The sequence below is a fragment of the Delphinapterus leucas genome, chromosome 8, assembly GCF_059928025.1.
Source record: "Delphinapterus leucas isolate spDelLeu-1000000601 "Yukka" chromosome 8, BTC_Dleu_Yukka2, whole genome shotgun sequence".
In the NCBI taxonomy this organism is placed as follows: Eukaryota; Metazoa; Chordata; class Mammalia; order Artiodactyla; family Monodontidae; genus Delphinapterus; species Delphinapterus leucas.
Window position 1 is genome coordinate 111568162 of NC_143136.1, and position 27557 is coordinate 111595718.

At 41.1% G+C, this 27557-nt stretch overlaps 1 protein-coding gene and 1 pseudogene across 2 annotated transcripts in view; both read left to right on the top strand.

The window, feature by feature from the left end:
• NIPA1 (NIPA magnesium transporter 1) overlaps positions 1-25505 on the top strand; it is a 41729-nt gene extending 16224 nt beyond the window's left edge. Inside the window, exons 3-5 of the mRNA XM_022590510.2 lie at positions 135-225; positions 17232-17392; positions 19681-25505. Coding sequence (XP_022446218.1) covers positions 135-225; positions 17232-17392; positions 19681-20192 — 764 coding nt within the window. The 3' untranslated portion in view covers positions 20193-25505. The remainder of the gene's footprint in view (positions 1-134; positions 226-17231; positions 17393-19680) is intronic.
• Positions 135-11398, top strand: LOC149748613 (large ribosomal subunit protein eL21 pseudogene; annotated as a pseudogene). Its single transcript, XR_016394198.1, has 2 exons — positions 135-225; positions 3338-11398. The product of XR_016394198.1 is annotated as a large ribosomal subunit protein eL21 pseudogene (transcript).
• Positions 25506-27557: the final 2052 nt, after the last annotated feature.

Consider the following 27557-nt stretch of genomic DNA (forward strand, 5'->3'; position numbering starts at 1 on the left):
CCATATTTCCTTCCTCACCAGTAATGAGAAAGAAGTAGCCCTTTCAGAGCACAGTCTTGCAAAATTCAACTCTGTGATGAATGCTCAAAGAGATTTTTGTAATTGCAGTGATACCCTTGTGATTCTCTTGACAGTGGCTGTTGGCCAGATTGGAAACTTCCTGGCTTACACGGCGGTCCCCACAGTGCTGGTGACTCCTCTTGGTGCCCTTGGAGTGCCATTTGGGTGAGAGCTGGGATTCTGTGTTTTGCTTTTTAATGTGTAGTTTAGGTATAAGAAAACTTTTCATTTTAAATGTTTCTGTTAAAATAATAAAAGTAGAAGTGTAACTGAAGATATGTCTTCAGTATTGCATTCCATATGGTTTAATTTTTATCCCTTCAGATTTAGTTGTATGAATTATTAACCCTGTCTTAGACATTTGCTTCAGTATATTTCAAATCCTTACTTATTCATGGATACCAACATGATGTCATCACTCTCCTGGTCTTTGCTCTGGAAGACTTCCTAGAGACTGGAGTCTTCCTAGCTCCTTGGCAAGTGATTCTGAGAAATCAATAAGCAAAACTAGTCAGTTGGTGTTTTATTTGGGTCCCTAGCATCCCCTGCTGGATGCTGGGCAGTCCCCTATCTCAGGAGACTATGGAGGTTGGGACAAATGACACATGGGCTCCAGTGGGTTGTGTAAAAGGATTCACGACTCACAACAGCCAATAGCAAATGTATCACCCGAGGAGAATAGCTCTGGTTTGGTCTGGAGTAGAACAGGAGCAACGCGGGGCCTTGAGTTTTTATTGCAGTTACGAAGTGAGCCAGGTGGAGGTTCCCATGCTCAGTCTGGGGCTTACATGATTTGAAGTTTTAGTGCCAAGGGCCTGAGGGTGTGAGCTGTCCTTCTTATCAGGTTACCCGGATATAGGGCAAAAGGGAAAAGAGAGAACTGGGGACACGAAAGCAGCCAGCTACCACAAATGAGGTCTTTCTCTTTATTACACTTGGCTTACCTATGAAAATGATTTTATGAGACATTTATTAAATATATTAACACATATCCTCTTGTGAACCTATTTATATTATTTTACCTTTGAAGAAATCATTAATAAACAGAGATAGAATAGAAGCGAAATAGCATCCAGGTTTCTAATTCATTGATATATTGGTATTCTGCTGTATTCCAGACAGAGCTCCAGATCCTTGCAGAGAAGTGTGTCTATGGTAGATGTATTTAATTGCGTACCTTAACGTCGCTTAGGCTTTAAGGTTCTGTGGCCTAAAAAGCACAAAAGCGTTTTCCACGTGTGAACCTTTGAAAATGTGTTTGTAGTACATTGTTCTAATCCAAACATATGCTTAGTATCACGTGTGGCTTAACATCACTTTGCATTTTAGATGGCCCTGAAAAGCTTAGATTACATGAGTGGGGCTCTCATTGGGGAATCACCACTTCAGCTTCTCAGAGCCCAGCCTCACTCACTGTTTCCTGAAAAATAATCAGGCAAATAAACAACCCAACCATATGATCTTTGCACTTTTAATGCACACATATTAAAATGCCTTGCTTCATTAATTTCCAAAGAACTGTCAATTCTTAAGGACTTTGATAATTCAAAGACTCCTCACTAGAAATGTTCACTGCTTCAGGTCTTCAGGAGACGTTTCCCAAAGAACCATGTGAGATGGCATTCTGGATTAAAAAAATGTTTTCAACTCAGGATCCCAATAAGATGTTTTTTTAAAAATAAGAAAACAAATTAATTTGGAAAAAGTAAAGATATCAATATGTAGGTACATAGGTATATGTATATTTAAAAGAAGTTCTTTTTTTGTTAATGGGATGAGGTTGCTAGAATTACATAGAAACAGAAATGAAAAGAATGTGGCACTGGGAAAAAAGATGTCTAATATCAGTGAAATAGAATAGAGAGTTCCCAAATAGCTCCACTTTTCACTGCAGTGGTTTAATGTATGATAAAGTAATCATCACAACAAAGTACTTTTAAAAAGGCTTTTAAAAATGTTTTATTTGGAATTAATTTCCAAATTACAGAAAAATTATAAGGTTAAGAAAAATTAAAACAGCATCCATATACACCTCACCCAGATACATCGATTGTTGACGTTCTATCCCACTTGCTCCATCATTTCCTTTCTCTGTATCAGGGTTTTTCAACCTTGATGCTATCACCATTTGGGGCCAGATAATTCTTTGTTTTGGGGGGCTAACCTGTGCTTTGTAGGGTGTTTAGCAGCATCCCTGGCCTTCACCCATCAGATACTGGTAGCTCCCTCTCCCCAAAATGTCTCTGGACATAAGCAAATGTCCCCTTGTGGGGCAAATCACCTTTGTTTGAGAAGCACTTTTCTATTATGAATGTGGTGCTTGTTTTGTTTTTTGGATTTTTTTTTTTGATCCATGTGACAATAGTTACATATATCATGATCCTTTACCCTTAAACACTTTGACTTGTATTTCCTAAGACGAGAGACATCCTTTCCATAACAATAGTATAATCATCAATTTTGATAAATTTAACATTATTATAATAAATGTATCTTTCTAATCTGCCTTCCCCATTCCAATTTTGTTAAGTTAACCATTATACCATTATTCTATACCATTATCCTTATACCACCATCCTTTATACCATTATTTTTCCTTCTAGTGCAAGATGTAGCCTAGTATCTGCATTTAGTTGTCATATCTCCAGTTTAAAACAGAGGGTTTCTTTTCTTTTTTTTTTTTTAATAAATAGTTTTGGGAAAACTGGTAAACAATTTGTAGGAACATCAGTTTAAATCCTAATCATAGCACCATCAAAATGTGATCTAAGTGAATTAAGCATTATGTACAGGATGGCCATCCAAGTGTGAAATAGAAACAAATACAACATTGAATCGTTTGTTGATATTACATTCAGTGCCTGATTTGTGTAATGACATTATTTGATATGTTGAGGTGTGTTATCTCACTCAGCAGTGCAGAGTATGCTATGTAAAGCCGAAGTGAACCCAGTGTGTTAACTGGCATCTCCACTAATACCTACCTGAGTATCTGTGGCATGTAGCTACAGATAGTTTATGTCTCTGATATTCATTGAACAAACCCGCATCTCTAGCACAAACCAGAGTAAGTCATACAGAGATTTTATCTGTAAAAAAGGAGAAAAAAAAGTTTAGCTATGTACCTAGAGTTTATGGTCCATGTGTAGGAAAACTTTTAATGTGTTTCAGATCTTAGAAGGTTAAGAAGTTTCAAACATTGGAAGCAATAAAAATGAAAAGGTTAATTTTCTACACTAAAAGATAAAATAAGAAGGATGTTTCTGTGTAATTCTAGCAACCTCATCCCATTAACAACGCAGGGGACACGGTTTCGAGCCCTGATCCGGGAAGATCCCACATGCCGCAGAGCAACTAAGCCCGTGCGCCACAACTCTGCACTCCAGAGCCCACGAGCCACAACTCCTGAAGGCTGGGTGCCTAGAGCCTATGCTCTACAACAAGAGAAGCCACTGCAATGAGAAGCCCGTGCACCGCAACGAAGAGTAGCTCCCACTCACAACTAGAGAAAGCCCTCACACAGCAACAAAGACCCAACACAGCTAAAAATAAATAAATTAAATAAATAAATTTTTAAAATGTATATATATTAAAAAAAAGAATTTCTTAAATTGACCAAAATAATATGAAAACCCCAATAGATAAAATGACAAAGGGCAAAAAGTGCCACTTTATACATAGGAAAATAAATTTATTCCACTAATGTTAAACCTCATTTTCAATAAAATGCACATAAGCAAACAGATTTAATAAACACCATATATGTGTGTGTGTGTACACACACACACACACACACACACACACACACACACACAAAGGAAGAAGAGGAAATAGAACTATATAAGAGTAACGTTATTGTATCTCACTGTAGTTAAGTTAGTATCAATTTGAAATGTATTCTCATAAGCCTTAGAGAAACCACAAGGAAAATAACTTAAAATAAGTATAGTGAAAAAAATCATTAAAGGAATTAAAATGCCACACTGTAAAGATTCACTTAATGCAGAAAGCAGTGAGAAATAGGGAACAAGAAAAAGACGTGAAGCATAGAAAACAAAAAGTAAGATGGCAAACATAATCTAACTATATCAATAAAAACATTAAATGTCAGTGGATTAAACAATCCAATTAAAAGGCGAAGATTGTCAGGCAGAATGAAAAACAAGATCTAGCTATATTCTTTCTACTTCAGACATACTTTAGATTCAGAGATACAAATAGATTAAATGTAAAAGGAAGGAAAAACATATATTATGCAAATAGTAACCATAAGAAAGTTGGAGAGGCTATGTATCAGACAAAATAGACTGTAAAACAAAACAAAACAAAAGTTACTAGAGATGAAGAGAGACATTTTATAATGACAAAAGGGGCAGTCCGTTATGAAGACATAACAATTATAAACAAATAGGTACCTAAAAACAGAGATCCAAAATATATAAAAGAAAACCTGACAGAATGGAGAAATAGAAAGTTCAACAATAGTAGTCACAGCCTTCAGTACCCCCCTTTCAATAATGGATAGAAAAACTAGGCAAATGATCATGAAGGAAATAGAAGACTTGAATGACACTATATCCAAGTAGATAAAGTAGACATCTTTAGAACACTCCACCCAACAATAGCAGAATTCATCTTCTTCCCAAGTGTACGTAGAACATACTTCAGGATAGACCATGTGGTAGGCCGTTAAAATCATCAATAAAGTTGAAAGGGTTGAAATCATTCTCTGACCACAGTGGAATGAAATTAGAAAGTAAAATCAGTGAACTTGGTGAAATTCACAAATATATGGAAATTAAATAACTTACTACTGAATGATCAATGGATCTGAAAAGAAATCATGGGACTTCCCTGGTGGTCCAGTGGTTAAGAATTGGTCTTGCAATGCAGGGGACACCAGTTCGATCCGTGGTTGGGGAACTAAGATCCCACGTGCCGTGGGGCAGCTAAGCCCACACGCTGCAACTAGAGAGTCCACGTGCCACAACTAGGGAGCCTGTGTGCTGCCACTACTGAGCCCGTGCACTCTGGAGCCCGTGTGCCACAACTAGAGAGCCCATGTGCCGCAACTAATGAGCCCGCATGCTCTGGAGCCCACGCACCACAACTAGAGAGAAGCCTCCATGTCAGAAGTAGAGAGAAGCCCACGCACCGCAACAAAGAGCCCGCGTGCTGCAACTAAGACCTGACACAGCCAAAAAATAAATATTAAAAAAAATAAATCACAAGGGAAATTAGAAAATACTTTGAGATGAATAAAACTGAAGAAACAGCATGCCAAAGCATTTAGGATTCAGCTAAAGCAGTACACAGAGAGAAATTTATATTTGTAAATGCCTACCTTGAAAAAAAAAAGGAAAGATCTCAAAATAAACAACTTAACCTTCCATCTTAAGACACTGGAAAAAGAGGACAAATTCAAATAGAAGGAAGGAAATAATAAAGATTAGCACATAAATTAATGAAATAGAGAATAGAAAAACAATAGAGAAAATCAATAAAAGCAGTTAGTCCCTTGAAAATATCATCCAAATTGATAAGACTTTAGCTGGACTGACAAAGCAAAAAAGAGAGAAAACTAAAAATACTAAAATCGGAAATGAAAGAGGAATATTACTACCAACTGTACAGAAATGAAAAGAATTATAGGCAAATATTATAAACAACTGTATGCCCACAAGTTAGATAATGTAGGTGAAATGCACACATTCCTAGAAAGACACAAACTAACAAAACTGTTTTGAGAAGAAATAGAAAATCTGAAAAGACCTATAACAAGTAAATAGATTGAATTAGTAAATAAAAAAATCTGCATCAGGGAAAAGCTTAGGTAAAACTGGTGAATTCTACCAAACATTTAAAGAAGAATTAATAGCAATTCTTCACAAAGTCTTTCAAAAAATAGGAAGGGAGGGATTTCTTCTCAGCTCACTCTATGAAGTCAATGTTACCCTGGTAAGAAAACCAAACACAGTGCAAGAAAACTACAAACCAATACTCTTACGAATATAGATGGATAAATCATCAACAAAATACTCTAATTGAATCCAGCAATATATAAAAGGGGTTATATACCATGGCCAAGTGGGATTTATCTTAGGAATGCCAGGTGTATTTAACATCAAAAATAAAATAATGTAATACACCACATCAATAGAATAAAGGGTGAACACTGCATCTCAACAGACACGGAACAATTTTATAAAATTCAACACCCCTTCATGATGAAAACAATCAATATGCTAGGAATAGAAGGTAACTTCCTAATCTTGCAAAGGATCTCTATGGAAAAGCCCCAGCTAACATCATACTTACTGGTTAAAGACTAGATGCTTTCCCCCTAAGATTAGGAACAAGACAAGATGTCCAATTTTTGCCACTTCTATTCATAATGGTACTGGAGGTTCTACACAAAGCAGTTAGTTAAGCAAATGCATTAAAAGGCATCCAGATTGGAAAGGAAGAACTCAGTCTCCATCTCCCCACAATAATTAACAATTAGCTATCCATTAATGAAAACAGCTCTGGGAGAGCTCCGGAGTCCACTTGAGAAAATTTAGTGATACAGTGGAACCAAAAACCTGAGAATAACTGCAAGAAAAAGAAGGAAGAAGACAGCTTCATTTTGACTGCATTATCCCTTCCCCCAAGTCGGGGTTGCTCAGTGCCATGAGGGAACTTCCCAGATAGGAAGAGTTCCCCTGGCCAGGAAAGGAAGAATGGAGGAAGTGACCAGTTTCCCCAAGACTTTCAGAGCACCACACGAAGCTCCCACCCAGACTGGCAAAACTGAAGTGTATTGAAATGGCTGGGAGCAAGGAAGAAAAGCAGGGGATACCAGTGGCAGCCATGCAGTGGGAGTGAGTGTGGTTCTCAGTGACCTGCTCTGCAGAAAAACTTAGCAGATTTCACCACCGTGGACCCCTGCATATTTCAGCAACTTTTGCCCTACAGGTATTCACGTTCACTGATGCCAGAAGCCCAAGTCCTTCCTTGCTCCATTTCCCCACTCTCCTCCCCTGCACTTGGGGAGCCTGGGAACCGCACGGGCAGCAAGCAGCCCTCTGTGGCCATGTGAGTGCAAGACAGCAGCCTACACCTCCACAGCTGACCCCGCCACAATGTGCTTCCTTGCAGCTAGTGCCTCCAGCTGTGCCTTTCCACACTGCAGGCCTCCACTGCAATGTGCAGTTTGGGAGCGGGTATCCTGGCAGCCACAGGAGAGCACTCCGGCCACCAGCCTCCACAGCTACATGTTGGTCTGGATCAGGCCCTGTCTTCTGTCACTAGCCTGCCCTGCTGCACTGACCTGCCGCCAGCCACTTGAGCTATGCACTTGCACACCCCTGGCCCAACCCGTCACCAGCCTCCCTTACACTGTGCATGGCTTGTGGGGCTGGGAGGTGTGCAGCTACCGCAGGGCCATGGTAGGAATCCCACAGCTGCTAGTGAGCTTATAGTTCATCCCAGCCCTTGCTGCTTGCCTTGGCCCCTACTGCTGTCTGTGTGTCTGCAACTGGCAGGCACTATATAGGCACTTGAAACTATATAGGCACCTGCAGTTGGCCCTCAGAGCTGAGTGTGTGCACATCATTGGCTCTGGCCACCATCTCTGCCTATCCTGGTGTCTAGCCACTTGACCCCAAGTGATACTATGGACCTCAGTACCCCTTGCGGCCACTATGGACCCTCAGCAGTACTCACCATGGAACACACAGTTGCTGATGATGTAGACCCTAGCAACCTGAGCCAAAAGACATGCCCCACCGGACCTGGTGCCACCGTATGCGCCTGCTCTTGGTGCCCCGCACCACTGACCGAGGGCCACAGCGCACTCCAGCATGCCCCCACCCCTAGGTGAAAGTCTTCCCTTACCCGTAAAGTCTGGAAAAGGTGACTGCTTCTTCAAATGTGCAGACATGCAAAGCTATAGGGATCATGAAGAATCAGGGAAACATGACTCCACCAAAAGAACCTCCGGTAACACCCGAAGAAATAAAGATCCTGAATTTCCTAACAAAGAATTCATAATAACTGTTCCAAAGACTCTTAGCTACAAAAGAACACAGATAAACAATTTAATGATATCAGGAAGACAACATAAGACCAAAATGAGAAGTTTAATGAAGAGATAGAAGATGTAAAAAAAGAACCAAACAAATTTTGGAGCTGAAGAATGAAATGACAGAACTGAAGAATTCCGCACAGAGCTTTAACAGCAGACAACCAAACAGAAGAATCAGTGAGCTTGAAGGCAGATCAATTGAAAATATCCAGTGTGAGGAACAAAAAGAAAAAAGAACGAAAAGGAATGAAGAAAGCTGGTGGGACTTTCATGACACCATTAAGAGAAACAATGTAGGCATCATTGGAATCCCAGGAGAAGAAGAGAGGAAGAAAGGAGTAGAAAGCTTATGTAAAGGAAATAATGGCTGAGAACCTGTCAAACCAGGGGAGAGATTTGGACATCCAAGTTCATGAAGCTCATAGGTTACCCTAAAATTTCAGTCCAAAATGATCTTGTCCAATACCCATTATAATAAAACTGTCTAAAATCAAAGACAGAGAATTTTAAAAGCAGCAAGAGAAAAAAAAAATCATAGAAGGAAACCCCCATAAGGCTATCAATGGATTTCTGAACAGAGACCTTGCAGTCCAGGAGAAAAGGGGATGATATGTTTGAAGTGCTGAATGGAAGAAACTACCAAGAATACTATACCCCACAAAGTTGCCCTTCAGAAATGAAGGCAAGAAAAAGACTTTCCCATCGGCTTCCCTGGTGGCGCAGTGGTTGAGAGTCCACCTGCTGATGCGGGGGACACGGGTTCGTGGCCTGGTCCGGGAGGATCCCACATGCCGCGGAGCAGCTGGGACCATGAGCCATGGCCACTGGGCCTGCACGTCTGGAGCCTGTGCTCCGCAACGGGAGAGGCCACAACAGTGAGAGGCCCACGTACCGAAAAAAAAAAAAAAAGACTTTCCCTACGCACGTGGCTCCCGGAGCCTCCTATCCCTCCCCCTGTTTCTCAGGCATTCTTCTCACCATTTAAAGTGAAGTGTGCATTCGTTGTAACAGTGATTATGCTTTGATGGGTTATCTGAAGCATTCTTCGGTCTCCTTGCCACAGAAATTATATGAAAATGTATTTGCCAAAATGACCAACACAAAGGGGCACCTGCTACACGTTCTCTAGGACTTTTAGAAAACATGGAGTTGTTCCTTTGGCCACATACATGCGAATCTACAAGAAAGGTGTTATTGTAGATATCAAGGGAATGGGCACTGTTCAAAAAGGAATGCCCCACAAATGTTACCACGGCAAAACTGGGAGAGTCTGCAATGTTAACCCAGCACGCTGTTGGCATCATTGTAAGCAAACAAGGGCAAGATTCTCGCCAAGAGAATTAATGAGCGTATCGAGCATATTAAGGACTCTAAGAGCCAAGACAGCCTCCTGAAACGGGTGAAGGAAAATGATCAGAAAAAGAAGGAAGCCAAAGAGAAAGGGACTTGGGTTCAACTGAAGCGCCAGCCTGCTCCACCCAGAGAAGCACACTTTGTGAGAACCAATGGACAGGAGCCTGAACTGTTGTAGCCCATTCCCTATGAATTCATGGCATGATGGGTATAAAGAAAATAAAAGACCTGGACCAGAAAAAACAAACAAACAAGACTTTCCCTAACAAATAAAAGCTGAGGGAGTTTATCACCACTAGACCTGCCTGCAAGAAATGCCTAAAGGAGTTCTTCAAGCTGAAATGAAAGGACACTGGTTGGTAACATGGAAATATATGAAAATATACAACACACTGGCAAAAGTAAGCATATAGTCAGATTGAGAATACTGAATACAGAATACTGTAATATGGTGGTGTGTTAACTACCTAACTCTAGTATAAAGGTTGAAGGATAAAAGTCTTAAAAAAGAGCCATAGCTACCACAGCTGATCAATGGATACACAGTAGAAAAAGATGTAAATTGTGGCATCAAAAATATGAAATAAAGGAGGGAATAAAAGATTAGAGGTTCTGTGTGCAATAGAAGTTAAATTGTTATGAGTGCAAAATAAATTTATATCTCTAAGATGTCTTAATGTAAGCCTCATGGTAACCACAAAACAAAACCTTCAGTAGATTCACAAACAAGAGAAGGGAATCAACGGATATCACAATGGAAAATCAGCAGTTCACAAAGGATGGCAGCAAGAGAGAAGGAAAGGTACAAGGGAACTCCAATAAGCCAGAAAACAGTTAATGAGATGGCATTAATAAGTCCTTACCTATCAATAATTACTCTAAGTGTTAAAGGATTGATTTCTCCAATCAAAACACATAGAGTGGCTAGATGGATTAAAAAATAGAACCCTGGTATATGCTGCCTACAAGAGACTCACTTCAGTTTTAAGGAAACATACACTCAAGGTGAAGGGATGGAAAAAGATCTTCCTTGCCATTGGGAACCAAAAGAGAACAGGAGTAGCTATACTTATATCAGACAAAGTAGACTTTAACCTGAAAACAGTAGCAAAACACAGAGAAGGTCATTAGACAATAATAAAGTGGTCAATTCATCAAAAATATAACAATCACAAATATATTCATACCAACATCAGAGCATCTAAATATATTAAGCAGATATTAACAGATCTGAAGGAAAAAATAGACAACAATACAATAATGGTAAAACACTTCAATACCCCACTTTCAACAATGGATAGATCATCCAGACGGAAAATCAAGGAAACATGAAACTTGAACCCTGTGTTAGACCAATCTAACATATACAGAACATCCTATCCAACAGCAGCACAGTACACATTCTTCTAAAGTGTGCAGGAAACGTTTTCCAGGATAGATCTTACGATAGGTCACAAACAAGCGTTAGCAAATTTAAGAAGATCAAAGTCATACCCAGTATCTTTTCCGACCACAGTGGTATGAAACTACAAATCAATAACAGGAGGAAAGCTGGAAAATTCACAAATATGTGGATATTACATAAACACTCCTGAACAACCAGCGTGTCAAAGAAGAAATCAAATGGGATATCCAAAAGTATCTGGAAACCAATGAAAATGGAGACCTAATATATCAAAAGCTATGGGATGCTGCAAAAGCAGATCTAAGAGGGAAGTTTACGGCAATAAATGCCTACATTAAGACAAAAGAAAGATATCAAATAACCTAATTTTTTACCTCAAGGAACTAGAAAAAGAACAAACTATCCCCAATGTAGGCAGAAAGAAGGGAATAAAAAGCCAAGCAGAAATAAATGAAATAACATCCATAAAAACAATAGAGATGCTTAACAAAACTGAGAGCTGCTTTTTTTTTTAATAAACAAAATTGAGAAACTTTTAGCTAGACTACCTAAGGAAAAAGAAGATTCAAATAAATAAATTCAGAAATGAAAGAGGAGACATTACAACTGAACGACAGACATAGAAAGGATCATGAGACTATGAACAATTCTACACCAACAAATTGGATAACCTAGGAAAAAACAGATAAATTCCTAGAACGTGCAACCTACCATGACTGAATCATGAAGAGATAGAAAATCTGAGCAGAAGAAGATTGAATCAGTAATTTAAAACATCCCAGCAAAGAAAAGTCCAGGAAGAGATGGCTTCACAGGTGAATTCTATCAAATATTTAAAGGAGAATTAATACTAATCCTTCTCAAATCTTCCCAAAAATTGAAGAGGAGGGATCACTTCCAAACTCATTTTACAAGGCCAGCATTACTGTGACACCAAAACCAGACAAGGACACTACAAAAGAGGAAATTACTTACCAATATCACTGATGAATATTGGATGCAAAAATTCTCAACAAAGTTTTAGCAAACTGAATTGAACAATACACTAGAAAATCATATACCATGATCAAGTGGGGTTTGTACCAGGGATGCAGAGATAGTTCAGTATCCACAAATCAATCAGTGTGATATACCGCATTAACAAAATGAAGGGTAAAAATCATATGATCATCTCAATAGATGCAGGAAAAGCATTTGACAGAATCCAATATCTATTCATGACAAAAACTCAACAAACTGGGTACAGGGGGAACATACTGCAACATAATAAAGGTCACATAAGACAATCCCACAGCTAACTTTATACTTAATAGTGAAAAGCCAAAGGCTTTTTCTCTGAGATCAGGAACAAGACAAGGATGCCCACTCTTGCCACTTTTATTCAGCATAATACTGGCAGCCCTAGCCAGAGCAAGACAAGAAAAAGCAATAAAAGGCATCCAAATGGGAAAGGAAGAAGTAAAACTGTCTCTACTTGCAGCTGACATAATATTGTATATAGAAAACCCCAAAGACTCTACCAAAAAACTGTTATAACTGATAAATAAATTCACTGAAGTTGCAAGATATAAGATCAATGTATAAAAATCAGTTGTGTTTCTACACACTAAGAAAAACAATCAGAAAAAGAAATCAAGAAAACAATCCCATTTACAGCTGCATCAAAAAGAATAAAATAGGGACTTCCCTGCCAGTCCAGTGGTTGACTCCAAGCTTCCAGTGCAGAGGGTGCGGGTTCAGTCCCTGGTCAGGGAACTAAGATCCTGCATGACATGTGGCATGGCCAAAAAAATAAATAAATAAAATACCTAGGAATAAATTTAACCAAGAAGGCAAAAGACTTGTACAGTGAAAACTATTAACACATTGATGAAAAAAATTGAAGAAGACACAAATAAAGGCAAAGATATTCCATTCTTATAGATTGGAAGAATTAATATTGTTAAAATGTCCATACTACCCAGTGCAATCTATGGATTCAGTGCAATCCTATCAAGATTCCAGTGGCAGTTTTTCACAGAAATAGAACAAACAATCCTGAAATTTGTATGGATCCATAAAAGACAAAGATAGACAAAGCAACCTTGAGAAAGAACAAAGCTAGAGGCATTAAGCTTCCTGAGTTCAAACTATATTGTAAGCTATAGTAATCCAAACGGTATTTATTTATTTATTTATTTATTTATTTATTTATTTATTTATTTATTTATTTATTTATTTATTTATGACTGTGTTGGGTCTTCGTTGCTGCATGCGGGCTTTCTCTAGTTGCGGCGAGCGGGGGCTACTCTTCATTGCGGTGAGTGGGCTTCTCATTGCGGTGGTTTCTCTTGCTGCTGAGCACAGGCTCTAGGCACGAGGCTCTAGAAGGCAGGCTCAGTAGTTGCGGTGCACAGGCTTCGTTTCTCTGCAGCATGTGGGATCTTCCCGGACCAGGGATTGAACCAGTGTCCTCTGCATTGGCAGGCAGTTTCTTAACCACTGCGCCACCAGGGAAGTCCCAGCAGTATAGTATTGGCATAAAAACAGACACGTAGATCAGTGGAGCAGAATAGAGAACCCAGAAACAAACCCACACATATATGGTCAATTAATTTAAGACAAAAGTGTCAAGAATATAATGGAGAAACGATAGTCTGTTCCATAAAACTGGTCAGGCCACATGTAAAAGAATGAAGCTGGATCACTATCTTACACTGTACACAAAAATCAACTCAAAACAGATTAAAGACTTGAACATAAGACCTGAAACTAGGGCTTCCCTGGTGGTGCAGTGGTTGAGAGTCCGCCTGCCGATGCAGGGGACACGGGTTCGTGCCCCGGTCCGGGAAGATCCCACATGCCGCGGAGCGGCTGGGCCCGTGAGCCATGGCTGCTGAGCCTGCGCGTCGGAGCCTGTGCTCCGCAACAGGAGAGGCCACAACAATGAGAGGCCTGCATACCGCAAGAAAAGAAAAAAAAAAAAAAGACCTGAAACTATAAAACTCCTAGAAGGTAAACATAAGGAGTAAGCTCTTTGATATTGGTCTTGGCAATTTTTTTGATCTGACATCAAAAACAAAGGCAACAAATGCAAAAATAAATAAGTGGGACTACATCAGACCAAAAAGCTTCTACACAGGGACTTCCCTGGTGGTCCAGTGGTTAAGACTTTACCTTCCAATGCAGAAAGTGTGGGTTCAATCCCTGGTCAGGGAGCTAGGGTCCCACATACCTCACAGCCAAAAAACCAAAACATAAAACAGAAGTAATATTGTAGCAAATTCAATAAAGACTTTAAAATCAAAAAAAATCTTTTAAAAAATCAATAAAAACCTTCTGCACAGCAATGGAAACCATCAACAAAATACAAGGACAATTTATAGGATGAGAAAAAATATGTACAAATCATAGATCTGGTAAGGGGTTAATCTCCAAATTATATAAAGAAATCTTACAACTCAATAGCAAAAAAAATCACAATCTGATTAAAACATGAACAGAGGAACTGAAGAAATGTTTTTCCACAGAAGACATACAGGTGCCCAATAGGTACATGAAAAGACGCACAACATCATTAGTCATGGGGGAAATTCATATCAAAACCACAATGAGATATCACCTCATACCTGTTAGAATGGCTGTCATAAAAAATAAACAAGAGATAAGTGTTGGCAAGGGTGTGGAGAAAAGGGAACCCTTGTGCACTCCTTGTGTACTGTTTCCTTCTTCATCTGTCAGTGGACACTTGAATTGCCTCCACAGTTTAGCTATTGTGCATCATGCTGCTATGAACTTGGGTATACAAATTTCTCTTCAAGACCTTGCTGTCAATTCTACAGGGCATTTTTTGTTTGTTTACTATTACTATAAGTTTATTAAGATAGTCTATTGACCCTCTCTTGGCATTAAATTTCTTTCCCCCTCTTTCCATTGCCTTTTATCACACTGCTTCTCACCCCCCCCACCTCTGCTGTACCCCCAACCCCTCCAGTGAGGATGCTGCTCCCCTGTGCTGTCGTGGCCCTGATGCCGACATGTAACTTGTGCCTCCACCTCAGGTGCCTCCACCTCCACCCACATCTCCAGATAGATGTGCGATTAGTTCTGTAGATCATTTAACTTAGGGGGTGGCCACCTTTTTCTGTAAAGGGCCAGATGGTAAATATTTTAGGCTTTGTGGGCCACGTGGCCTCTGTTGCAGCTGCTCGCCTCTACCATCGTAGTGGAAAGTAGCCAGAGACCAGACTAACTGTGTGGACACGGCTGTGCTCCAGTAAGATGTTATTCACAGAAACAGGTGAAGGGCTGGATTGAGCCTTCAGCCATAGTCTGTGGACTCCTGATTTAAGTCAAAGAGATTTTGTATGCTTTTTGTTTAATCTCAGATCAGAAGGTAGCAGGCTTTAGTAACTGCAGCCCAGGAAAAGTGAGAGGAGAAAGGTTTTGAGCCTAGACAGCTGGTGGATTTCCTGCGGGGAAGCCCGTTAGGTAGATGGCCCCTATTCCAGCCGCCCTGGGGTCATCCATGCTCAGCCACAGAGGGGAGGCAAGGACTAGTTCTCCATGAGGAACATACTCAGGAGGTAAGCGGTTGCCCACGTCTTTATCTGGTGTGTCCTTAAATGACACGGCACTCTATTGACCATGTGTCTAGCGTCTCTAAACTGGATGCCCTAACATCTGCCCTGCATGCCTGTGCCGCACATGCCTCGTTCTGGACAGTCCGGTCCCGAGTCACCTTGCCTTGGCTCACGGGTCCGCTGGCACGCGCACCTCTCTCCTCGGGAGGAGTTCTCCTGCTCAGGCATGCGTTTCAAATCTAAACCAACTGATCCAGAGCTCACATCCCAGCCACCTCCTTTTTTGGACTCTCACACTCCTGCCCACTACCCACCTGCGCTGATCCCCCAGGACCAAGTCATAGACAGCTAGGGACAGCCCGTGCCCAAGCACCACTGAGCTCTTCCCTCTGGCCAGTGCTAAACTGTTTGCACTGCCTTACACACCCCTTCCCCCGGAGACCACAGTGAACTGAAGGCTCTTGCCGCAACCCGCCAGCGCCTCCTGACCAACACTAGCGCTTCCCTGTGCCGTCCTGCATAGGACGCTACGGCCCTCAGCTCGGAGACCGTGAGCAATAAACTGTCTTTTTCAATGGCAGTTGTCTCCTGATCTGTTGGCCTTAGCATCCCTCAAGTTTTCTGTTACGCACTGTTTTATAGCAGGGCTGTTTAATTTGTACTCTGGTATAAGACCAAGAGTGCAGTAAGAGGTGAGTTGGCCTCGCGGTGCGGGATTACCCTGCCCCTTTCTTCCATATTCGTGGCAGCCCTCTCCCCCGGCATAGGCCCAGTTGTTCCTGGCTGACTCCAGCCCACCTCTTATTCTCGGAGCCGCCCACTCCTCTGTTGCCACCTCTCCGTGCAGCTGTGTGGAGCCCCCCAGTTTAACATCCAGTTCTGTATTATTATATCCTGTATGGTTTCTTTCAGGGATGTTGCTTATTTTCCCAGCTACACTGATGGGTCTCCTTGGGGACCAGGCTATCCAGGGCCAGGGACACAAAGCGCTGTAAGGGAAAGATGGAAGCTTTGACCTCTCCGTGGCTTCACCTCTTGTTAGCTTTGTGGCCTTGGTTTCAGTGCTGATCTTTTCTGAGGTTTGGTTTCCTTATCTGTGAAATGAGGATGAATGGAAATAGTCCTGTATATATATATTGGTATCTGGGTCTGGTGTGCCCTCCCTGTACCAGTCTTAAGATTACAGATGTTTTATGAGGAATGCTTTTTTTTTTTTTGCATTAAATAAGTAATGTGACCACATTTTAAAAGTTTCCATATTAGAGAAGAGAAAAGTAATCACCCATACTCCTTGTACCATAATTCAATTACTATTAGCATTTTGATTTTTTCTTATTTGTGCATTTTCTCACTCAATTTATTTTAACTTAAGTGTTCTGATCATGAATTACTTGTAATTATTTTAACGATTTTCATATCCTGCTTTCCTACTTAACATAGTTTTTTTGGACTGTGTACTTTTAAAAATATGGAGGCAATATTTTTATTTTTGATCAATCATAAAACTTAGTTTTCTACCCTGGTATATTTCATATCTACTGAAATAATATAGTGGTATGAGTTAATAGTATCATTATGTACTGGCTATGCATGGAATTGGCATGAAGATCCTATTTGTACTGAAATAGCAACTTCAATAAATTCCTAATCTTTGTACACTTAAAAACTAATTTAAGAATAAAATGTGACGGTAAAGAAGATGTAGCTTTAATAACATCTGCAGTTAGAAGAAACAGGTCAGTCAGATAGTTTGATTTAATCATATCTTATTTTAAAATTGAAGGTCCATTTTAGCTTCTTACCTTCTGAAAGAAAAGCTCAACATCTTGGGCAAGTTGGGGTGTCTACTAAGCTGTGCGGGTTCTGTCGTGCTGATCATCCACTCCCCGAAATCTGAGAGTGTGACCACTCAGGCCGAGCTGGAGGAGAAGCTGACCAACCCAGGTAACTCAGAGCTGTGGTGCCAGAGAGCTTGCCGCCTCCGGCGCGGTTCTCCCAGCTGGAGCTGTACCCTCCGCCCCGCTGTGGTCTGTCCTCCAGGCCCTTGATTCCTCTTTGCTCACCACTGTCTGCTGCTGCCCCCCGGGGCTGCCCTGCTGCCGTGGCCCCTTTGCTGCCTTCTGGGATCTGGACCTTGTGCATGGACGCCGTCCCCCACCCCGCATCTGTGCGCCCATTCTGCGGGATCGGCCCCAGGCTGCTCCTCTCAGGACCACCATGTGTCCAGGCCTCCATGCTTCCCTCTGAAGTGAAGCTCTCAGAGAGCCGAGGTCTGATTTAATTCATCTTTAGAGCCCCCACAGAGCCCTGTACTTTTTTTTTTTTGGTATCTACTTTTGACATAATTTCTTTTTTTTTCATAACTGCCATCACCACCACCCCTTCCCCCTGATGAGAGAAAACCCAAAGTACTGCACACTCAGGCCCAGCTTTTTCTTTTCTTCTTCTTCTTCTTTTTTTTTAAATTAATTAATTTATTTTTGCCTGTGTTGGGTCTTCGTTTCTGTGCGAGGGCTTTCTCTAGTTGCGGCAAGCGTGGGTCACTCTTCATCGCGGTGCGCGGGCCTCTCACTGTCGCGGCCTCTCTTGTTGCGGAGCACAGGCTCCAGATGCGCAGGCTCAGTAGTTGTGGCTCACGGGCCCAGTTGCTCTGTGGTATGTGGGATCTTCCCAGACCAGGGCTCGAACCCGTGTCCCCTGCATTGGCAGGCAGACTCTCAACCGCTGCGCCACCAGGGAAGCCCCCCAGCTGCTTTTTATGAAATAAAGCCTGCGCACTTGCGTTCAAGCTACTTCTGATTTTTCCGCAAACACGGCCCACACTTCGGCAGTATTTTACGTTTGCGCGTGCTGCTCTCTGCCCTCCACTACCCCTTGCCCAGTTTGTAGGTCAGGCTCCCAGGCAGCTTTCAGCTGTAATATCTTCCTGAATCTTCCCCTGCAGCAGAGCTCCATAGTCTTTTTCTTATCCTTGAGGAAGAGGGGCTCCCACCACCTGCTTGCTGATACACATGTCCAGGCTGTTCCCAGCCCTCAGGCCCAGTGCCTGGCACCCCCTTTACAATCTGGAAATGAAGTTCATGGAAAATACAACTCCTTGTACATATAATAGCAGTCAACATAATGCCCTAAGAACAGTACTTTGGAATAAAATGGAATGCTCAGGTACAACTATAGGAGAAGACATATTAAAGCCAGCAGACCCCACACCGTGTGTGCTGTGAATCTGGCAGGTGCAAAACAGACCGATGTGGAGGTGTTGTGTTATTGACTCAAACACTAAGGATTTTGCCATCAGCAATGGGATCTTCTTTTTTGTTTTTGTTTTTTTTGGCTACGCCAGGTGGCCTGCCAGATCTCAGTTCCCTGACCGGAGATTGAACCTGGGCCCCGCCAGCAAAAGCCCGGAATCCTAACCACTAGACCACCAGGGAACTCCCAGCAATGGGATCTTCTGAAATGGAGTATAACTGTTGAAGTTCTGAAAAATTCAATGTATATTAAATCCTTGCCAAATTACTCTGTTTTACACATAAAACAGGTTCTAGCTCTGATTATTATAAATATTTTCCGCTTTCCTGTCCAAGGTGACATTCCGAAGTCATCAGGAGAACAGGATGATTTTTCATTGTGTGGGGCCATCTGCACATCGCAGGACCCCTGGCCTCTGCCCACTGTGTGCAGCCCCCAGTCACTGCAACAGCCAGAAACACCCCTACAGCTTCCCTGTGTGTCCTTTGAGACCCCGCATGACTCTCTTTCTCTCCCACCCCACACGTAGGAGCACTCTCTGCCTAGGGTTTGTTGAGTTGACCATCTTGTGAAATGGTTTTAAAAAAATTCTCAGGACTTCCCTGACAGTCCAGTGGTTGGAGCTCTGCACTTCTGCTGCCAGGGCACGGCTTCGATCCCTGGTAGGGGAAGTTCTGCGTGCCGCACAGTGTGGCCGAAAAAAAAATCTCAAAGCATCTGTGTAGACTTTTATTGTTATAAAAATGTTACTAATAGAGAGAAGACTTATTTACTGACATGTAATATATAGGAGCGATGAATGTTTGAATGGTGAAAGTGATGATGGGAATAACTTTTGTGGAGTGAGCTCAGGGGCTGTGGTAAAGCACATCCGGAGCGGTAGGGTGCCCCGGTGACAGCGGCGGGGGCAGGTGGCGGAGCACGTGGCGAGGGCTGCTCTGCTTCGCCCCCTGGGTCACCGTGCGCCCTCTTGTTTCCAGTGTTCGTAGGCTATCTGTGCATCGTGCTGCTCATGCTGCTGCTGCTGATCTTCTGGATCGCGCCGGCCCACGGGCCCACCAACATCATGGTCTACATCAGCATCTGCTCCTTGCTGGGGAGTTTCACCGTGCCTTCCACTAAGGGCATTGGGCTGGCAGCCCAAGACATCTTCCACAACAATCCGTCTAGTCGGCGTGCCCTCTGCCTGTGCCTGGTGCTCCTGGCCGTGCTTGGCTGCAGCATCATCATCCAGTTCAGGTACATCAACAAGGCCCTCGAGTGCTTCGACTCCTCTGTGTTTGGGGCCATCTACTACGTTGTGTTCACCACACTGGTCTTGCTGGCCTCGGCCATCCTCTTCCGGGAGTGGAGCAACGTGGGCCTGGTGGACTTCCTGGGCATGGCCTGCGGGTTCACCACTGTCTCCGTTGGGATTGTCCTTATACAGGTGTTCAAAGAGTTCAACTTCAACCTTGGGGAGATGAACAAATCTAATATGAAAACAGACTAGGATGTAACAGGGGGTTGGATGGCTTGAGGAACAGGAAATGGATGTGGCTTCTGGTCCTGATTCGTCGTGAAGTAGAAGAGACCGTAAATCGCTGGTGTTGGGTTGCCTGTATATTAATGGATGGGCTGGTGGAGAGTGAGGATGTGTTGCTCAGCACTGGGGTGGGGGCACAGCCTTCTGTACTCTGAAGTTGCTCAGTGGTTGCCTGGGTGTCGTCTCTCTCTGATGAGAGGAATCTTATGTTCATTGCCATTAACCTGGAAGCTTTCATGAATACTCTTTGCTTTTAAAACACGTCATCATTATTTAAATAGAATGGGCCTTTTCTGATTAGTCTTTGCAGGGGAACAGATATTCTTACTTAGAAGCTTACTTTGGAAATGGGAGAAATTGTTGCCTTGAAGTCTGACTCTACAGTAAATGTGTCTGTAGTTTTATTATTTTGCATTAAGCATGTATAACATTCAGGTGTCGGATCCAAATCAGAGGCATATACATTTAATTGGTTTTAATCCTCTGATGTGTTGACTCTCCTACCCCCAACTCCTAGACATTTTAATTGCAAACAGAGAGAGAAGAGTGAATGGAAATGATATACTGTTCCATTTGCAGGATGATTTTCAATAGCTCCAATCAATTTCAGTGCCTTTATTACTTGAACTATTCACTTAATTTGACTATTACTGTGTGTATGTTCTCTTAGATTAGAGTAATGCAGCCTCCTTGATTATACTTTAATATTTCACTCTTCAAAACATAAATGTTCAAAGCAGTTAGACATTATAGTATATTCATTCACTGGAAGAGAGTCAAGACTAAGGGCACATTGGAGTAAATCAACCCTTTCAGCATGTAGTTATAGTTCAATTAAAGACAATTGACTTAAGTAGCATGAGGTATTTTATTTGCATTCAGTCTAACGTAACTGGGATCCAGTATTAAATATATCCATGTTCTCTTTCAGCAAGCATTGTGGCCATTAAGAAGAAATAAATTATTTAACTTGATAATAAGGCTGTTAAATGAGAGAGTAACTGTTCAATAGCACATATGAGTTCCCTGTCATTCAGGAACAAGTTAAAGGACACAATTAAGCTTAGGCTATATTCTACAAACTGGAACACACATAGTTTTCAAAAGAATTTCTAGCAAAAATGAAAACAATTTGTAGCCATCTCCCTGTTGTTTGAGATGGCAGAGCACCCTACAATTCCTCAGTCAAACTTCTGAAATGCAAAATAGCCATTAATTATTCCAGTATTTGGATCAAAGAGGTCATTTGGCTATCTGTAGTAACCTTGCATGTGCATTAAATGGGAACAAAGCACAGAGTGATGCAGATATTCATCACGATATCATGTACTTCATTTGCAGTGGTTCTCCCACCCCTGCACCATGCGGCATGACGGATCTTAGTTCCCTGACCAGGGATCGAACCAGTGCCCGCTGCAGTGGAAGCTTGGAGTCTTAACCACTGGACCACCAGGGAGGTCCCATGTGTACCGTTTTATCTAAATAGGAAGCTATGCCAAGTTGAAAGATGGGATTGGGTAAGGTAGATTTGGTGATACCCAATTAAATAATACCCAATTAAAATTACTAAGGAATGTCAATAGGAAAAAAAAAAGTGTTTTTTCAGACAAAAAGAACATTTCTAAAGACCTAAGGAATAGTTCCCTAAAGTGTTGAACAAAGAGACTAAACTAAATGAGGATAGTTTAACATAGAGAAAAAAACACCTTTATGAATTAAAAGTACATGTGATGATCATGGGTTGTCAAGTGATCTGTGAACTAACAGCAGCAAGAATATTAAAAAATTTTTTTAAATCTTACAGTAACTGATAGTTAATAAATGCTCAAAAAATGCATTACTCTTTTTATCAGCTCGTGAAGGTTTGTTTTTTATCATCAGTATTTTTAGGAATGCAGGCCTTAATTTATTGAACTGAACTTTCTGAAAGTATAATGCAGGAGTATAAATATACTTTTAGGCATAAAAATCATTTCTAGGTAAGGAGTATGAGATATTCAGAGAATACATGTGGCTATACAAGTATAATGAGAAAGTCCATGTGTCATATGGAAATTACCATTTTTTTGTTTACAGTTTACATGTGAAGCTTAGTTTATTTAAATTCATCTATTGATGTTCCTGATTACAGTTAATCCATGATTATTCCATAGATACTTAGAGGTGATATTTTCTGGATTATCTCCCTATGATTTTTTTCAGAGTAAAATAGAATCTCAAAGTAGTAATAGTTTGTCTCCTCTTGAAGGTGATAAGTCCCAGAACAGTTAGACTCTCCCAAGTTTACATCTGTTCAGCAAATTACCTTGGTAGGATACACAACTTCCCTTCCAGTGGAACACAGTTCATATCATCCATTGTATTCCAAAAGTGTGACTCTAGCCTGGAAGTAATTGACATGACCAGCAGTCTAACAGCCTAATTTTCAAGTTTAACATAGAGCGTTTAATATCTGACTTATAGTATTTATTTTACAAATTCATGTTTTTATAATTTGGAATTACAAAAAAAGATTTAAAAAGTAAAGCTTTGAAGGGTAGGGCCCAGAATGGGGATAGGTCTTATATTGGTCTTTCCAAAAGTAAATACATATAAAACATTTTCATTATTATGATATTCTTTGGGTTTTATCTTCAATTAAAGCAAGCCTCCTCTAAAATCATATGTTTGTGATATGATATCCAGGCTTGCTCTGGATAGACACTTAAATAGGCCATCTCTCTCCTGTCTTACTTGGACAATGCCTTGTTTTCTCATCTGAATCTTTGCATTTAAAAAGATTGCTTCCTGTTCTGCTCAGTGATCAAGTGTAGGGCCTATTAAGGATTCTAACCCAAACCCAGCACGAAGACCACCCTGGGTGTTTTGCTGTTCTGCAGGACTGCTCCAACTCTGCAAAGAAGGATCCGGAGAGAAGGGCAGTCTGCTCCCTGTCACATGGGGAGCAAGAACTGCCCACGGCTGGACCTTCAGGGGGAATCATCACTCAGATGTTATTATGGTCTTTTCACATTAGAAAATTAGTGAAATACACTTTGCTGCTCTTGGTTCAGCAATAAGAAATATTCCTTCAAGTCCTACTTCTCAGGCCAATTTGATTTATGCAGTTTTATTTCCAGAGGTTCATTCCAGCTGTAGTAGATTGGTCTTTGGGTTTTTCTTTGGGTTTCACGTCTGATAGAAGAGAGCACTGTTGAAGTATGCAGTCACCTCTCACCTTCCTTCTTCCTCGACGGCTCAGCTCTTTGTAAATACTGCGCTCCCTTCTAGAGGCCAGTTCCTAGACATCCATAAAGTGCTCGAGATGCACTGTCTACACGCGTAGATGAGTCCACGGAGACTGAGGTGTTGATCACAGGCCACTGTCGTGCTGCCTAATTCTTGCTGGAAGATGACACCTCTCCTTTCTAAGCTGCTCAACTAACCCAGAAGAGCAGTCTACAGAGCTATGCCCATCACTCTTCTTTGATGCCTACTTGATCCTGACTTAGACTTCCTGGGACTGAGTAGGAACTTGGAAAGAGAAGAAGCTTTAGTTTAGATCTGTTCATTGACTGTCTGATTGGCTTCAGTGGTCTGAAGAAGTTGTCCTTAACTGTGTCTGACACCGCGGAAGTAGTTCACCTATCAAGCAGGATTAGATGGAAACTTGGTGTTCCACCTTCTCAGGGACCAAAAACGTAACATTAACTCCTTAGCATTGACCTTCCTCCCAAGGACATATCTGTGTTAGTTTTTCATATGTTTTACTCATATTCATAGCTAGAGGTCTGTTAGCTTGAGTTAGGAAGAGAAAAGATCAGTTTGCACACCAGTCACACCATAAAACAGTTTATCATATAAAATACCTCAACTATATGTATTCCTCACTTCCGCCTCACAGTTGAACTGGTGATGAATTTTAAGGTGATTTTTCACATCTGGCCAGATTCTTATACCTCCATCATATACTTGAAAAGATTAAGAATTTTAGGAATGGGAACAAGAATTTGGCCCAATATCTACTCATTTATTTTCGTACACATTTCTCACATGCTATTAAATGCAACAAAGAATTATATTTTAAGAAAATGTAACTTTGTGTTACATCAAAAACATATTGTCTAGTGAAAAGTTGATATTCAGTAGAACAATGATCATGTAAATAAACATCTATTTCAAATGTACCCAATGTGATAAAAAGCATAGTCTAGGGCCCAGTGCATGAGCCGGGGAGGATTTATTTGTTCTTTTCTCTGTTTTTCCTTGAATTGTGCAACTATAGGTGAGTCACTTAACCTTTCTGTGCCTCAGTTTCTCTACCTCTAAATGGTGGGATGGGTCTCCAAATCTGTGTTAGAGCACTCACATGTTTAGTTTGTGCTGGTAGCCTCAGACCAGAGCGCATGTGCAGGACTCCTTTGGAGCGATGCACCATGCATCCTGTCTGCTCAGGACCATGCTGTAGACACACAGCTTCGAGCACTGAGTAAGCAAAGGAAGCACTGGGTGTAAAGTCTGCATGATTCCATGAAGCTTTAATTTTCTTTTTTTTTGTTTTAAAAGGCAGGGTTTTATATTTTCTGTTGTAAAATATGGAAATTAAGCAAGGACTTTAAAAACCTGCACTGAGAGATACATTCTGATGGTGTGATGAGCTTCTCTGACATTCTGCAAAGGTTTATGTTCTGCAGAAGAATCAATGACTTGTGAACCAGATTGATTCTGTTGCGTTGAATTTGTAATGAATGATGCTGAACTTCCTGCTTCCAAGCGGCTCAGCCCTGACCATGAACTACCTGACACCAGGTAAATGTCAGGAACTCCCAAACCACTAGTGCCAAAGGGTCACATTGAAAAGTACAGAATATTTCTTTTATTTGTCAGACTATAATAATTTGCTCCCCCCTGCCATGTCAGTGTTTTTGCAGTTTGGAAAAATTTAAGGGTACTGTTTTTCCAGTAGCATTCCTGAGTGTTTTTGCCTTTTTAAATGATAACTATTACTTTCTTGTAAAATGGAATATAATTGTGAAAGAGAGGAAGAAGACTAGATAAAAAAATGTAAAATGTTTGATTGGTTGCATAAAATTTTTTTCATGTAAATGTATCAGGGAAGCTTCCAATTAGCACACACACCCATTTGTCAATGACTAAGACTTGCTTATATTTTGCTTTATAGAAGTAGTCATAGCATGTTGTAATTGCCTTATGTAAATAAAAATGCTATTTATTAAGTTTTCCAATAATATTTATTAATCTGTATGTGTTTTAAAATAAAATAACTTATTTCTAGCTGAACAGTCGTTGCTTTTTTGCCCTTTACATGAAATGCTTGTGTGGTCTCAGGTTCCATATCATCCTAATTCCTCAGTCAAATGCTTCGCATTTTCTTTGTAGAAACAAATAGCCCAGGTCTCCATCACAATGTAGAAAATGTCCACCCGAGCATATCTTAGGGAGCAAATCCATGATGTGTAAAGGATTCACCATCCAGTGATTACCTTCTGATATAATGAAATGATGGTATTAAAGAAAACCAGCTATATTTTAATAACTTGTACATGTTTTTGAGGTGTATAACATGTTTTAAACACATGGAAAGTATGAGAATCATAACACATTTTAATACTCCAAGTGTCATGAGAAATCTTGTCATTAATCTTTATTAGTGTCCTATAAGTAATTTTATTAAATGAAAAAAATATTTCATTTGAGAAAAGATATTTTTCCTTAGGCTCTATCCAAAAACATTTGATGACTCACATTTTGATCAAAGTATACCTGTATAGAAGTCAGGAACAAACATTTTAAGAAACCACTAAATGTTTCTATGGATAACCCTTTCCACACAGGTTTCTGGGGTCATGAAATGTATAAGTGCCAAATTCTACAAAAACCTTCCTGGGTTGGTTACTATTAACAAAACTGTTAGTTGTATCTGCTAGCCAATCACAATACTGTTGAACCTGAGCTCTACATCTGGATCTGAGGAGTATAGAAAATCAGGCATGCTCCCTACCCTTTACTTCCTTTGTTGATGGGTCATGTTCCTGTCAGGTGGCCCTTAGGCATGACACTGTCAGCATCTTTGATGTAATATTAATCATACCATATTTTGAACCTCATATGGTAGGTAGTTTCAAAAAGGCTTTTTGTGTTGGAGAGCTGAGGCACAGTCAAGAAATAAAGAGAGGGCTTCCCTGGTGGCGCAGTGGTTGAGAGTCCACCTGCCGATGCAGGGGACACGGGTTCGTGCCCCGGTCTGGGAAGATCCCACATGCCGCCGAGCGGCTGGGCCCGTGAGCCATGGCCGCTGAGCCTGCGCGTCCGGACCCTGTGCTTCGCAACGGGAGAGGCCACAACAGTGAGAGGCCCACGTACTGCAAAAAAAAAAAAAAAAAAAGAGTGACTTAATACAAGATTCCTTTATTCTTTCTCGTATGTCTATGGGTCAACAGCACAATTTTGTGGACCTCAACCAGCTTGGCCCAATGTCTGGTCTCTGAGTCAGCTAGGTGGCTTTGCAAGTTGCTCTGCTCCACCTGGTCTCCTCCTCCAGCAAACTAGTCCAGGCTTCTTCTCGTCATGATTTAGGCTGGGAACCACCACATTTTCTTGGCCAAAGACAGTCCCAAGGCCAAGGCCAAGGCCAAGGCTGGAGTGGAACTGCAAAGCCACTCTGCAAAATGGGTGGGCACATGGATGAGTAGAGAATCAGAGCCATTTTTATCAATCTACCACATCATCAGAGACCAGCTTGCCAGCTATCAATAGTCAATGTAATTCCTTATTTGACCATGTCATCTAGCTAGAATTCAGCTGAGACCAAAAAAGTAAGCAAAAAAGTTCCTCCGCAGCCAGTTCTAAAAAGCACATCTGTCTGGTTGCCAAGCTTACAGATTAAATTAGAAGCTGTATAGTTACCAAAACCAGACTGGTCAGGGGCTGTGCAGTCTAGAACGTTAACAGTCCAGTTTGAAAGGAGCAAATTATATCTGGCATTTTCTGGCTAAATAAACATAGACTTCATTTTGGAAAGATTCCCACCCAAAATGATTTAAATTTGGTATAATAGTGTTTCTGGATCTAGTCAAAAACTGGAAGAATATTCCCAGAGGACTTTTGCACCTGTAACAAAGGTATTATTGATTTATTAGCAGGTCTGACTGCAGATGTAGCTAGTTGCGCTTTCCGTTTCTAATAAATGAGCCCTCTGTCTTTGTCCTTTTTCGAGGAAACCATGATGATGGGTCCCAGGAACTTGCCACGTTCCAGAAGGAGCCAAGGCAGGACAGCTTAACAGTGGGTTTTCTGTGCATCTCATGAAAAATAAATCTCAGCTCCAAGTGT